Below are 13,655 nucleotides of genomic sequence, written 5' to 3'. Positions count from 1 at the left end.
TGATACGTTTCTCTGTAAACTGTATAACTGTGCTTTCACAGGAGGCTGAAGGAACTGGGATGGTTCTGTTGAGAGTAGCCGCAGAATGGCAGCTTGCTTAGGAAGAGCAGAAGGACCACAGAGCCCGTTGTTGTTCTAATTCTTCCCTAATAGAGGAAGTTAGGCAGGAGCCCAGGAGAAGTTCCATGGAACAGCACTTAAAAAGGAGGAGGAAGTGGAGAGTGGTCGTGGTACTTAAGAGCACAGCTTTTGCTCGTGAAGCATTGACAGAGATGGAAACAAATCTGTCACCAGATTGGAATTAACCCTGATATGGAAGTGGTGAAGATGATTATTCCTGTATAGGAATTTGAACAGTAGAGAGTAAAGGATCATTTAGGCTTAACATAGTTGAAAGAGTCTGGAGTTCTCTTTCATTCCTCCATGCCAGTAAATTCCTCCTACACAAACACAGAAAAGACTGAAACTGAAGGCAGAAAGGTGAGCCATTCTGAAGTCCTTGCCTATTTCTGAGGTCAAAGAAAGGGATTTTTTTAATTAAATCACACTTCAGAGGAGCATCATGCTTGGGCCCTCGTTTCTGTTTAGGCATGCCTAGATGACTGAATACTTCAAACAACTGCTGAAACATGGAAAAATATTATTTAAACATGTACTGGGAAAGTGACACCGTCTTTTCCAAACCCATCTTAAGCTGACTTCCACAGACTAGATGTAACTCACAGTCACTTCAGATGAAGCGAAGAATTAACATAAAACGATGGGCTGGGACTTAAGTAAGCAACTGCAGCCACTCAGTGTACGTGTGAAACATCATGAAAACTGAGGCAGTAAAGAATCTTGAAACTCAACATAATACAATGAAGAGAAATCAGAATAACACTTTTCATGGAAACATCTGTTGATAATAATTAACTACTCCATTTGTCCTTCCTCTACAAAATTATTTTTGAAGATTGGATATGATGTCATCTTTTAGACTTATTACTTCATTATTTATGTAGATGATTATCTATGTTTGTAGACATTTAGTTCACTTGCTTTTGATAGAGAAAAATACTACTTTGCTCTATAAATTTACAGTGGATACTTTCATTAAAACTTAGTAGCCTGCTAGTTTAAACTTTGTATCTTCTAACGGTGTTTCTGGTACCTGTGCAATTTCCAGGCTGGAAACTATGATGCTTGTTTACAACACCTAAATACCCTTCAAGACATAAACAAAGATGACTACAAAATAACTTTGAATACTGCTGTTGCGGAGTTCTGTAAGAGTAACCAGACTACAACAGACAATTTGAGACAAACTCTTAACCAGCTGAAGAACCAGGTAATGCAAACATATTGACATGGTATTTGATTTTGAGTACTGTTAATGGTGGCAAGATCTTCTAGTGAAATAAGAATAAAACTTCTGCCCCTTGCCCCCTAGATTAAATAAAGGAATAAGAAAGTAATATTAGTTTTAAACCTCTGAGTGTGTTTAATCATTTAGGATGCTGTTCTTATAGCTATGTTTTTAGTTTTTGTTGACATTGGCCTGAAGCTGAATTTCAGAGATTGTAACTGTAGAAAGACCTGTTATAGAAAGTTCCTTACCCCGAAACAGTTTGTGAAATAGTAAAAAAGTGAAAATGTTACTTTACTACTCAATTGACAGCTTTCTATTTCATTGTAATTCTTTGTTGTTCAACATACATCCAGAAAAAAAGTTTATTCGCTTATAACTCTTACTGACCTATCTTTAGACCTTTGAATTATTTTTTTTTAATAATTGTCACTTTTAAAAAACGTGGGTATCAAAAGTTTAATGAAATGACTGGTTTGTTTTCTTTTCAGGTTCACTCTGCTGTTGAAGAAATGGATGGTTTAGATGATGTTGAGAATAGCATGCTGTACTACAATCAAGCAGTTATTTTGTATCATCTGCGTCAGTACACTGAGGCTATATCAGTTGGGGAGAAGCTGTACCAGTTTATAGAGCCTTTCGGTATGTAGACAGAACGAAGAATTTTGTTCATGCAATAATTACGGAAAGATCTTTCCATCTTTCTCACTATGAGACAACTGATTTATAAATTGCCTAATATAGTTCTAAAAAAGGAGGTAGGCTTCAGAATGAACAATATGTTTTGCTTATATCAAGGACAACAATTGAATTTGGGTGGAAGGTGCTTCAGAGGCATTTAGCAGACAAGTATAAGGAAGCAGAAATTGATTTTTCCAAGTTTAAAAAGGTATTTATATAAATAATATGTACAGCCTTATTTAAAATCTAGTATTTTGAGTCATCATGCAACTTCATGGGTGGGTGTCTATTTGTCAGGACACTCACTTTTTTAAAGACCTGCATTAGGTCACACATAATTGTATGTGCTCATACCCGAAAATGAAGTCTCCAGCTTTTATGAGCTATGGCACCCTGTGTAAGTTGGATTGCAATACTTGTATGAAATAACCTCATAATCCTTGTTGCATTTTAGGGGTGGCAAGGCTGAAAGATGTATGTGTGTGTCAATAAATTAAGTAAACACTACTGTGTTTCTACTTCAGTTCCTCCCAGTTTTCAATATGCCTGTTTGAGACTTTGTGAAGCCAGCCAAGCAGAGATGTGTTTGTATGAAATCCTTTCAAGTTCTATAGAATATGCATGTGATTCCATCTGTCTGTTTAGATGCTGAATGTTGGGTGCTGATCTGCTTAAAACAATTCTCAAAAATCTATAGACGTGAAGTACATGATAAGCTGCCTTTAGTCTGTGCTTTTATGCTGATGCCATTTGAATGAATGCCTTTTTTCAGTATACGTACTTATCTCCATTATGTAGATGTCTGCATTTTTTTCCTTATGTGATATATTGATTTTTCTTATAATGTTGTAAAGATGTACTTTATAACAACTTTTTTTCTTCAGTCATGTTTGGAAGGATTGGTGTTAGATCTGTAAAACAATTTTTCCTTCTTTGCTTTATACAGAAGAGAAGTTTGCCCAGGCTGTGTGCTTCTTGCTTGTAGACTTGTACCTGCTAACTTACCAAGCTGAGAAAGCCTTGCATCTGCTTGCTGTTCTGGAAAAAATGATTTCACAGGGCAACAATAACAGCAAGAATGGAAAAAATGAGGTAAGCATAGAATTATACAGCTGCCACTAAGTCTTTACCAGAACTATGCTTTAACTCAATCCAAAATTACTCTTTTGAATTACAAAACTGTTAGATCGCTTGTAACTTCACACAGCAACTTATACATCTTGGTAACTGAGTTAATTTTGTACAGCAGCTGTTTATTCCCTCTCTTTCACCCTATTCTCTTACTCCCATGGGGCTGAGAAGTATTTCTTAAGTCAGAGACTTGCATTGGAAAGATGCTTATCTTCAGGGCCGAATATATGTAGTTTTCCTTGTTTGTCTTGGATTATGACCATATGAGATCCTAAGTTTGAAAGGGAACTCAGTGTGAGAGAGGAATTGCACTTGCATACCATAGTATGGGGAATCAAGCATCTCTTGCATAGTATTTGAATGTAGGAGGTATACTTTCAAATGAAATCTTTTGCACGTGTCTTTTGGAAAAATCAGTAGAATGAGTAGTGGCTTGGAAATGAAAAGGGTCACATTTTATTTAAAATGTTTTAAAATACCTCAACTGCAGAGCAACATAGCGTAACACTAATGTTAATACAGGATTCTGCTGTTCATAGGCTGGTGTGGTTGTTCTTGGATTTGGATTGTTAAGCTCAAGGTACAGTATTTGGGATGTGTATTTTTTTTACTGTTAATACTCATTTTCTTCATGTGAGACTGATGAAAATAGCTTATGAAAGAACCTGTGAACTGAATTTAAAAAGTGACAGTAATACTTTAACACTTCCTTTTTTTTTTGTTTGACATTCAGTCAGGTAATAATACAAATAAAGATTCTTCGAATCAAAAAGCTGAAAGTGGAGCTCTGATAGAAGTTGCTAAATCTAAGATACATCAGGTAAGTGTCTGCATATGATTTATAACAACAATTTTAATCTCTGCAGTTTATTTTTTTAAACTGCAGTTAGCTGCACTGACTTGATACCTGCTAGACCTCAAACACTCTAAATCAGCTGAGGTTTTATTTCACTGTAGTGTTCTGCAGAAAAATATGTGAAGAAACAAAATGTTTCTTTATCAACACATACTTTATGGTGTTTTCAGTTTAGTAGGTAAATGTCTGGAATTAAGATATTAATTAGTTTGTGATTATAAGTTCTAGTATCTGTGTTTGAATATAGAGTAGCTGTTGAGCATTGAACAATATGTGCATCTGCCTTCTGTAAATACGAAACCTATAAATTTTTTGTTGAAAGTCTGAATAGAATTTCTTTTTTAGGAAGTCTTTTTGGACAGCTTTTTACTATTTATTTTAAAGATGTATGTAAAATACTCTGTAATGAATGTCTAGATATAGTTCATCTTGAAAACCTGCACTATAGATTGTTTTTTGTTTAACAAATTTAATTTTTTAACAGTATAAGGTGAGAGCCTATATCCAGATGAAGTCACTAAAAGCATGCAAAAGGGAGATCAAGTCTGTTATGAATACAGCTGGGAATGTAAGTATTCTTAAGGTTATAGTTTTTCTAATCTAGATCTGTTTTCAGTTTTAAAACTGAATTTGCCAACTTTCTTTGCAAAGAAGGGTCTTATTGAGGATGGATGTCTGAAATAATGCTTTATATAGTCAGTTAGGTTTGTAATCTCTTCTGCAAGTGTAACCAATATAGAATTTTCTTATTTGCACTGTTTTCAGTTGCTCAGAAAAATGCAGTTTGTTGTTAATGATACCAAAATAACAGTGGAATGCTACAACAAACAGGTTCTGTTTGGTTTATAATTTAAGCAGCACAAAACAAGTTTTAGTTTACCGTAAATGTTACGGGTATTACAAGCTTCTGATGTCATTGGTGGTTTGAACCAGTTCATAAAATTATTGATTCTGGGATATGCAGTTTTGGTTTTGTGTGTTGTGTTTTTTTTTTTTTTCTTCTTGTTGAAGTTTCTCAGAGGCTTACTTCTTGCTAGAAAGCAGTTTCTTTTTTTGTATAGGAGTTCTCAACTCAGAGTTACGTCCACCATCCCAGATAAATTCTGCATTAACTGAGGAGCAGGGAATGGGAGGAGAGCACTTCCTTTTTGTTGCCAGTCTCAACAGCTGCTAGTTTGACAGAAATCCCTCTGGACCATGCGGTCTCTGTTGGCAGACCAGGAAGATCACAGCCCAGGAGGAACTTGTTGAACTCCCCAGGGAGGGAAGCGTGGGGAGGAGTGTGCTAGAAGACAGGTTGGAGAAAGATCCTCTTAAACAAAAAGGAGATCCTCTGTATTTAGCCATGGCCATGACCGAGTTGTCTAGAATAATACTGGGTTTTAGAGCAGTGACAAAGAGTGTGCGTAGTTTTGTAGTCTGGAGGAGATGAGTGCTCGTCACGTGCTCAACAAAGAAATGCTACTTCACGAGAGCATTAAGGCCTAAGTCCATGTATTTTTAAAATGGCAGCAGGGGCAAGGTGTTTGTGGAGTGATTTAACACTAGCAGTAGAAATCATGAAACAAGAGATGATTAACTATTGTTTTCTCCTTCACAGTCAGCTCCTTCTCTCTTTCTTAAAAGTAATTTTGAATATTTGAGGGGCAATTATCGTAAAGCGGTGAAACTTCTAAATAGTGCAAACATTGCTGAACATCCAGGCTTCATGAAAACAGGTAAAATTGAAAACCTTCATCCTGCAAGTATGTAAATTTATAGAATAATAGGACTACTCATTGATATTGATTTAAAGCATATTAATGATTACTGAAGTAGGTCCTGAATATCATGGATTTGTATGCTGGATATGTTTTCATCTTACTTGTTGTGCTCCTTCATGTAACACTCTTCTAGACAATGCAGTGGTTGTCTAAGAAAATGGATGTGTGAAGATGTAAGTGTAATATTTGTAAGGTTTATATTTGGGACTCTAAATCAAGACATGAAACAAAGCAAAGTGCTAGATCTAGAAATGAGATTTCAGGTTGTACTTGGGGAGGAAACAATAGCAGTTGTAATTAATATTGGGGGGGAAACAAATGTTTCATGAAGTGTAAAGGTTTGACTTTTACTGTATGCCGTCTTAAGTTTTGTATTTAGAAATCGTCGATGTATACAGGTGCACGGAGATATAATAGCACATAAATATGTATACTTTTTTAGATGCATATTTTTAGTACATAAATAACTTTTGTGTGCTGTGTGTGTATATATACATTCACTGGATATGGTATTAGTTAAATATATTTGAGATTTTTAGTTTACTGTTAAAACATCAATTGAAAAATCCAGAGAGAATGTTCTGTCTTGTGACAATAGAGAGTTAGGATTTCAAAAAGTACTTACACTGTAAAACTACTGAATTTCTTTACTACTTTGTTCAGTGCTGGTTTTGTGATAGTAGTCTTAATTTATTGTGCTGTAAGATCTTTTATCTAGCAGATATTGCTGCATGGATTGCAATTAGGTGATAGAAGTCACAGAGCTGGCCCTGAAAATCACAAGACTGAATAAATTTTGTAGACTTCTGTATTTACAGATAAATTTCATAGAAAACGTTAAAAATATTTGCCATAATGCCTATTCTGGCATATTTTGACACTTCTAGAATTTACTGTAACTTATCTTTTCAACAATTTTTATGTTTAAAACTCTTTTTATAATTTATTTTTCTGGAATGTTCTATTATCATATAACTCTTTTGCACTAGCTTTTTTGCACAGTAGAATGTTTACTTAATTGTCTTCCTAGGTCATGATTAAAATCATGTGTGGTTAATTTCTTAATGGTTTGTTTCTTTGTTGTTTGAATTTTTAGGGTGTTGTTTTGTTTTTTCCTTATCTAGTGGTAACCTTGTAAAGCTTCAGTTACAAGCAGATAAGCCAGCAATTTAATTTTATGTCCTTTATTGTTTAGAAGGAACATCTTACAGTGTTACCTGAACACAATATATTTAGAAAGGGGAGAGTGCATTTCCTGCTTGTATGGTTAGTTGACAAATGTGTTGATTTTATAAAACTTAGGCAGGTAACGTAATATGAGAATTTTCTTTTTTACAAGAGCCATCTGTTACAAAATTTGAAGTGCTTGTATGTTAAATACTAGGAGAACATCCAGGTGAACTTTCTTCAACTTTCAGTCTATCAAATTGGCTTTATACGTGGCTCTCCTAGCATCTGATGCATAAGATCTGGAAATCTGGATGCCTGTATATAGGTAATTTCAGGTCAACTGTCCAAAAGAACCAGAATGGTTTACAGAAATGTAGGTTATTAAAATGCTTGTGAGGCAGGGATGTAACTGTATAATCCATGAACATCGTGCTGAAGAAAATGTTTAATACACTACCATAATGTGCTGACCCATGAAAGACCAGTGGGAGCATTTTATGGGCTCAGTGACATTTTTCAGTTAATGAAAATGATCTTTTGCTGTTCTCTCAGGTGAATGCTTAAGGTGTATGTTCTGGAACAATCTTGGCTGCATCCACTTTGCAATGGGGAAGCACAATTTAGGAATTTTTTACTTTAAAAAAGCCTTGCAAGAAAATGATAATGCGTGTGCACAGCTAGGAACGGGCAGCTCAGATCCAGGTAAGGCTTTTAAGAGATGAAAACAGATGGTAGAAGAGGGTGGGTGAGTTAATAAAACAGAGGATAGAAGCTTCCAGTAATTTTCAGTGAAATTCTTGTTCTGTATCTTTGCAGAGGACAGGATAAGGAAGGTAAGAATTTTGATTGTAACTGGATTTCAGAGTATAGTTGCTGTTGGCAGAAACAGATGATGATGAAATATGTTCTTTTTCTGCTGTTTTCTTTGATGTGCCGTGGGGCTGGGGCAATTACTTCTCTCTCATTTGTAGTCTTTGACCATCAGTCAGTGAGATATGACCAAATTTTCTGTGACCTATTGTGCATCCTTAAAGATGTTATTAATAGTCCTGCAGACAGTAGGCAGTATCATCAGGACTTGAAGTGCATGTTTTTCTATATCTCCCAAGTTTAAAAAAAAAGTGGAGTGCAATACCATTAAATTAGCATTTGGAAGATAACAAGTTTCTCAAACTTTCTTACTGAACAATGCTCAGACTTGTATGAGAAATCTTCATCTATTGTTTAGTTTTATGGTTAGTTTTATCGATATACTTTTGTTGTAAGTATACAAAAGGAAAAAAAAAGGAACATTATAATAAGTTTTCTTAAGGTTTTTTTCTCTTCCAAGTAGATGATTTCATGATGAAGTGTTATTTTTTTCATTTCTTGTTTTCTTTAAAATCTAGTTATTATCACACACTTTGTTCTCCTATTCCTCCCCTGGCCCTGTACCTAAGTGCAGTCTTAGGTACCAGTGTGAAGACAGAAAATTTTAATGCTTTTTAACAGCAAAATTATTTTCTTCTGTAATTTCTATAAGCAACAAAGATGTGTATTCTCACAAATCTAGAATTAAATTATTATATAACATTTAGCTTGAACAACAAGGAATAAAGTGGCTAGCATTTAATGTACTTCAACCTTTACTAAGAATACAATTATTCCTTGGTATCAGCTTTCATGTGGTAGGAATTTATTTACAGAGGGAGACCAGTGAATTTCTGCAATGAAAGGTGGGTCTTTGTAGTTTTGGGGTTTTCATACAGCTTCCCTCCTCCTCCTAGAGTTATGTCGTCTGCTCCCCTGAGCTGCACATCCAATGTGATGTAATTGTTTTCTGCAGGTAAAAAATTTTCGGGGAGACCCATGTGTACGCTACTGACTAACAAACGGTATGAGTTGCTCTACAATTGTGGAATTCAGCTCTTGCATATTGGGAGGCCCTTAGCTGCCTTTGAGTGCCTGATTGAGGCAGTCCAGGTTTATCACTCAAACCCTCGTCTTTGGCTGAGAATAGCAGAATGCTGCATTGCTGCCAATAAAGGGGTAAGTAGATTTGCAGATTCATTATTTTGACTGTAGTTATGAAATACATGTGATCAGAGAAAGGAAGAAATAATACCTTGGATCGAACTCTGCATTTTAAAGGCCTGATTTTGCAACACCTCTGTGGAAATCCAGATTAATTGTTTTTGTGTATATGTGTGTTTGCATGTTTAATCTGAAGCTACAACAGGTGGAGGAAAAACGCCGTAGAAACAACGTCTTGAGACCCAGTGTTTAGTTGACTTTTCTAAATTCAGAAAAATTTGAGTCAGCTATTCCAAAAACTGATGTGAGATGAAACAAAAGCACTTAAGTGGCTGTTAGAGCTGCTCTTCTATAAAGTTACACCTGGGAATTTCAATGGTGCACATTATTTTGGTGTCTCTATTTCAGAAAATTTCAAGAAATATATTTGCAGATCTATAGCTTTATAGATGAGGTTTGCTTGTATCCTCATTTCACAGCATTGAAGTTTCAGGAGTGTTTGGTCAAAACCGCACTGACTTCCATTATGTATGTGCTAGGTGTTGTCAGGTAGTTCTGAGTTTTATGAAGCATGGCAAGTGCGGGAAGAACAGCTTTCTAATTTTGCAATTTTCTGTGTCTGTCCCACTGGTTACAAATCACACATAGGTAAAGAAGACACAGCTGATCATCTCTAGTGGAAAACTGGGTATGAGGGACTGGATTAGCATAGGTTTTGTGGCAAAAAACAAAGCTAGAATTTTCTTTACAAGGGCAGTGTTTAGTGGTCTGGAAGAGGGAAAAACAGACCCTTATGGGGCACTTGGTTTACTACAGACCAGCCAAAACAGTGGCTCATACCAGGCTCTTTGAAGCAGAGTTTTCTTCTCCTACAGTTGTGATGTTGTGTCATATAGCAGGGAGCTTGTGTTCAGGTCACAAAATAAGCTTGCTGTTTCCTAAATTTGTAATCTTACAAGAAAAAAAATTAACTTTGGATGCTGTTAATATTAAAGGCAAAGGGGAGGTGTCTTTATAAGATACATTTGCAACATGACAAATGGGGCCCTAAAATCAATAGTGTGTTTAATTTGACCTTGTAACTCAATTTGCAATGGTATTGCATGTTATCTAAGTATGGGTTCATGTATACATGCTGTGAACACCATATAGAAAACTAATTTCATTGAAGCTAATTTTCATCTGCTTTAGTGTTTTAGTTTATAAAATATAGATGAAAGATGATTCCCTTTCTGAAATATTCTTCAACATCTTTTCCAAAATATGTGCTTCATATCCAAACTCATTGTGTGTATTTTTGGTGGCAGTAAATGCCATTATAGCATCAATGTTCTTCACAATAGGTTCCAATAATTTTTCTGAATAGTGATAGCTATTTAAAATACAGATTTAGAATAAGTTTCTCCTTACAGCTGTGATTTTTTCTTCACTAACTTTACTTACCAACAAAGGTAGTAAGATGGCTCATGGTAAAACAAACAAGCCCCAGTAAATATGCTGTAGAGAGAGTTCTTGGAACTGCCAGTTATGGTGCTTTAAGTTCGTTTGACCCCCAGAATGTCTATATACTAAAAAATCTGTTAAACAAAATTTAACTTCACATATGTTGTAGTTCAGCTTCATGCTCCCCGTGGAAGGATTTGAGAGCATCTTTTTCAGAGAGTGCTTTGAAAGCTGTGTAAGCAGGGAGAAAAGATGGCAAGTATTACAGCGAATATTACTTGGCCGATCATATGATTTCTTTTAGATATCCTAGCAGTTCTTTTAATATTACTTGGTTCATTGTTCTGTTGCTTTCAAAACAGAGGAGAAACTAGGTCAGTAGGCTATCGGACAAGCTGTCAGCACTAATCTGCGGTTACACTGTGTGCAGTAAAATCCCTCTGCAACACAAAGACAATAGAAGGTGCCTAATCCTTCATGGTACCCAAGATTTAAAACTGTACCCATATAAACTATTAATTCTTACATTTTAGCAGGGTTCAAAGTCTTCCAGCTTTCACTTATTTTGTCAGGCTTTCATTCATGAGCCTTGATAATTTAGTCTTCTTTTTTATTTGTTTTCCTTTTCCTTTTAGACATCAGAACAAGAGACTAAAGGTCTTCCCAGCAAAAAAGGAATTGTGCAATCTATAGTAGGTCAAGGCTACCACCGTAAGATAGTCCTAGCATCCCAGTCAATACAGAATGTTGTTTATAAGTAAGTATGTTTTCCATCTGCTCTTTATTTTGTTATCATAGCTTTGTTAAGGATATGTATCTGCTTGTCAGGAGTTTTTTAAACTGTAATGGAATACTGTTCCTTTTGGAATTATTAATGTAGCAAAGAGAGAGGCACACAAAGTTTGATTAGCCCTACTTAAACATCATTTGGATGCCTCCTCTATGATGGCCAGCAGAGGGCTTAACTGTGTATTCATTGTAACCAAAAAGGCCATTAAAGCTTAAAATGGATTTCTCTGATATTCCTTTTTCCAGTTATCAAAATTTGTCGTCTTTTTTCTCACTTAAAATATATATATATATATATTTTATGTCTTCACTTTAGAAAAGTGCAGGAAGAATCTAATTGCTCTGTAAAACTTCAGGAGGTGAAGTCAAGTAAAACAAGATAACTCACTGAAATTATGTAGTTGAATCTGCACACTCTATTTGGGCATTGTGGTGTACTTTCCATATGTAAAAATAGCAAGATACAGAAGTCTTGATAAATTAGATGTATATCTATTAAAACATTATTTAACTTTTTCTGGGGTAAAGTTTTTTTGCTTTCAGGTCTTTCTGGAGCTCTGCTTTCATTTTTTAAATTTAGTAGGTTTGCTACTCACTGGCTAACTTCTGTGTCTCTTTAAGTGACGGGCAGTCCTCAGCAATACCTGTAGCCAGTATGGAATTTGCAGCGATTTGTCTAAGAAATGCCTTGCTGCTACTGCCAGAAGATCAGCAGGAGTCAAAGCAGGAAAACGGATCCAAAACCAGTAATCAGCTGGGGGGAAATACAGAAAACAGTGAAAGCAGTGAAACATGCAGGTAAACAGAATTGCATATAAACCGTTTTGACCAAAGTAACTCTGGGCTGACAGTCCGTGGCTGCTACCTGTCCTGTTTGGGCAGCAGAAAAAATAACGTATTTGTAAATTCTCTTAACGTTGTTGGGAGATCCAAGGAAGCTGGTTAGTTGTTCATTGTTTTAATTGCTGCTATGCTAAATGTAAGAATAAAGTACTGAGTTGATTCGTACCACTCCTAACTACTAATAAATTAGACAGGGAAATTCTTTTTTTCACTGGCCATCTTATTTTCTGTGCTGCATACGTTATGTTTTCCCACACCCTCCCGCAGTGCATATTGATATTTCTCTAATTATAAGTGAAGTTTCACATTACAGTGATTTTGTGTGTGTGTGCATGTGCGCCATGCACTTGATTCAATACATAAATGTCTAGCAACACAGTTGTAGACATTTCCCCACGATCAGATTTGATGTTCATCAGCCCTAGTATGTTTTGTTGTGTTTGTTTTAGACTAGAAAGGGGAAACCAGTTTTAGAAGGAGGAAAGCAGCATAAAGCTATTGCTTAGTAAGTTGTATTTTACAAAAAAAAAAAAAGAGTTTAAGAAAAATATATTTTTTTTCTTAAAGCTTCAGAAAAAGTAACTTGTAGACAATTTATGTCAAATGTTAAATAGCAAGAAGGCGTTTTAATTTTTTGTGTTGATCCTGATGTGTTCTGAACTTCCTTTTGAAGAGTCAATTTGGCTGTAGCCTGCATGTTCATTAATGACCATTTTGAGAAGGGAAGAGTTACAATAACTGATCTGGAAAAAGTGGCTATATTAAAATTTTAACTGCTGAGAGAGTGAGAAAGCACAATGTTTTTGTCAGACCCAAGTACAGATAAATTTTAAGAAGATCCATTTGTCAGGATTTACTGCACATATGTTGTGTTGTGTAGGCACAAGGTACATCCCCATATATTCTGGTTGGGAGTCAGCGGCTGCAATATTTGAAACAGCATTTGAAGGCTGTTCTCTGTAACACTTTTTTCCAATGACAATCTTTTCTGTCAAGTGACTAAATAATTTATAAAAGTCTGGAGTTTTTGTATGGTGAGGTGGTGGTGGTGTTGTGGGGTTTTTGGTTGTTTTTTTTTGTTTTGGTTTAGGTTTTTTTTGTGGTTTTGTTTGTTTGTTTGTTATTTTTTTTTTCTCCTTACTGAGGTTGAAGATTGTGAACCAACTTTCCCTAAGCTGTATACAGCCTATTGAGATGAAGCTTCTCTGGTTTAAGTGAGACTTAAAATTTAAGCTTATGGGACCCACTAAGGTGGCCCTTACCTCAGACAAGACCTCTTTTTTTTGTTTTGTTTTGGGGAGGTTTTCATTTGCGTTTATAGGAGTGGGAAAATGAAAACATGCTCTGTATGGGAGGATCCTCTACTACCTTCTGCTTTCAAAACCAGATGCTTCTTCAGCTTGAAAGAAAAAAGACTCCCTCATCTCTCCCAGTGGTCATTGCCAATTTCAAAATGTCCAGCAACAAAGCAGGCTGTTCTTGAATTCGTGTGTCACGTTCTGAAATCTCTAAGGATTTGTCCCTTCTGACAAGGGACCTTCTGTGAGAGAGCAAGTAAAACATATAAGGCATTTGAAGAAAATCACACTAATTGAACAGGATGGTTTTGAAGCAAATC

At 35.6% G+C, this 13,655-nt stretch overlaps 1 protein-coding gene across 1 annotated transcript in view; it reads left to right on the top strand.

The window, feature by feature from the left end:
* CNOT10 (CCR4-NOT transcription complex subunit 10) overlaps positions 1–13,655 on the top strand; it is a 32,782-nt gene that overhangs the window by 7,593 nt on the left and 11,534 nt on the right. The window contains exons 3-12 of the mRNA XM_082044825.1: positions 1,169–1,330; positions 1,840–1,990; positions 2,976–3,121; positions 3,894–3,980; positions 4,501–4,584; positions 5,617–5,734; positions 7,502–7,651; positions 8,775–8,977; positions 11,041–11,162; positions 11,816–11,992. Coding sequence (XP_081900951.1) covers positions 1,169–1,330; positions 1,840–1,990; positions 2,976–3,121; positions 3,894–3,980; positions 4,501–4,584; positions 5,617–5,734; positions 7,502–7,651; positions 8,775–8,977; positions 11,041–11,162; positions 11,816–11,992 — 1,400 coding nt within the window. The remainder of the gene's footprint in view (positions 1–1,168; positions 1,331–1,839; positions 1,991–2,975; positions 3,122–3,893; positions 3,981–4,500; positions 4,585–5,616; positions 5,735–7,501; positions 7,652–8,774; positions 8,978–11,040; positions 11,163–11,815; positions 11,993–13,655) is intronic.

The sequence above is a fragment of the Streptopelia decaocto genome (assembly GCF_964273445.1).
Source record: "Streptopelia decaocto genome assembly, chromosome: 2".
In the NCBI taxonomy this organism is placed as follows: Eukaryota; Metazoa; Chordata; class Aves; order Columbiformes; family Columbidae; genus Streptopelia; species Streptopelia decaocto.
This window is presented reverse-complemented; position numbering and strand designations above follow the sequence as displayed.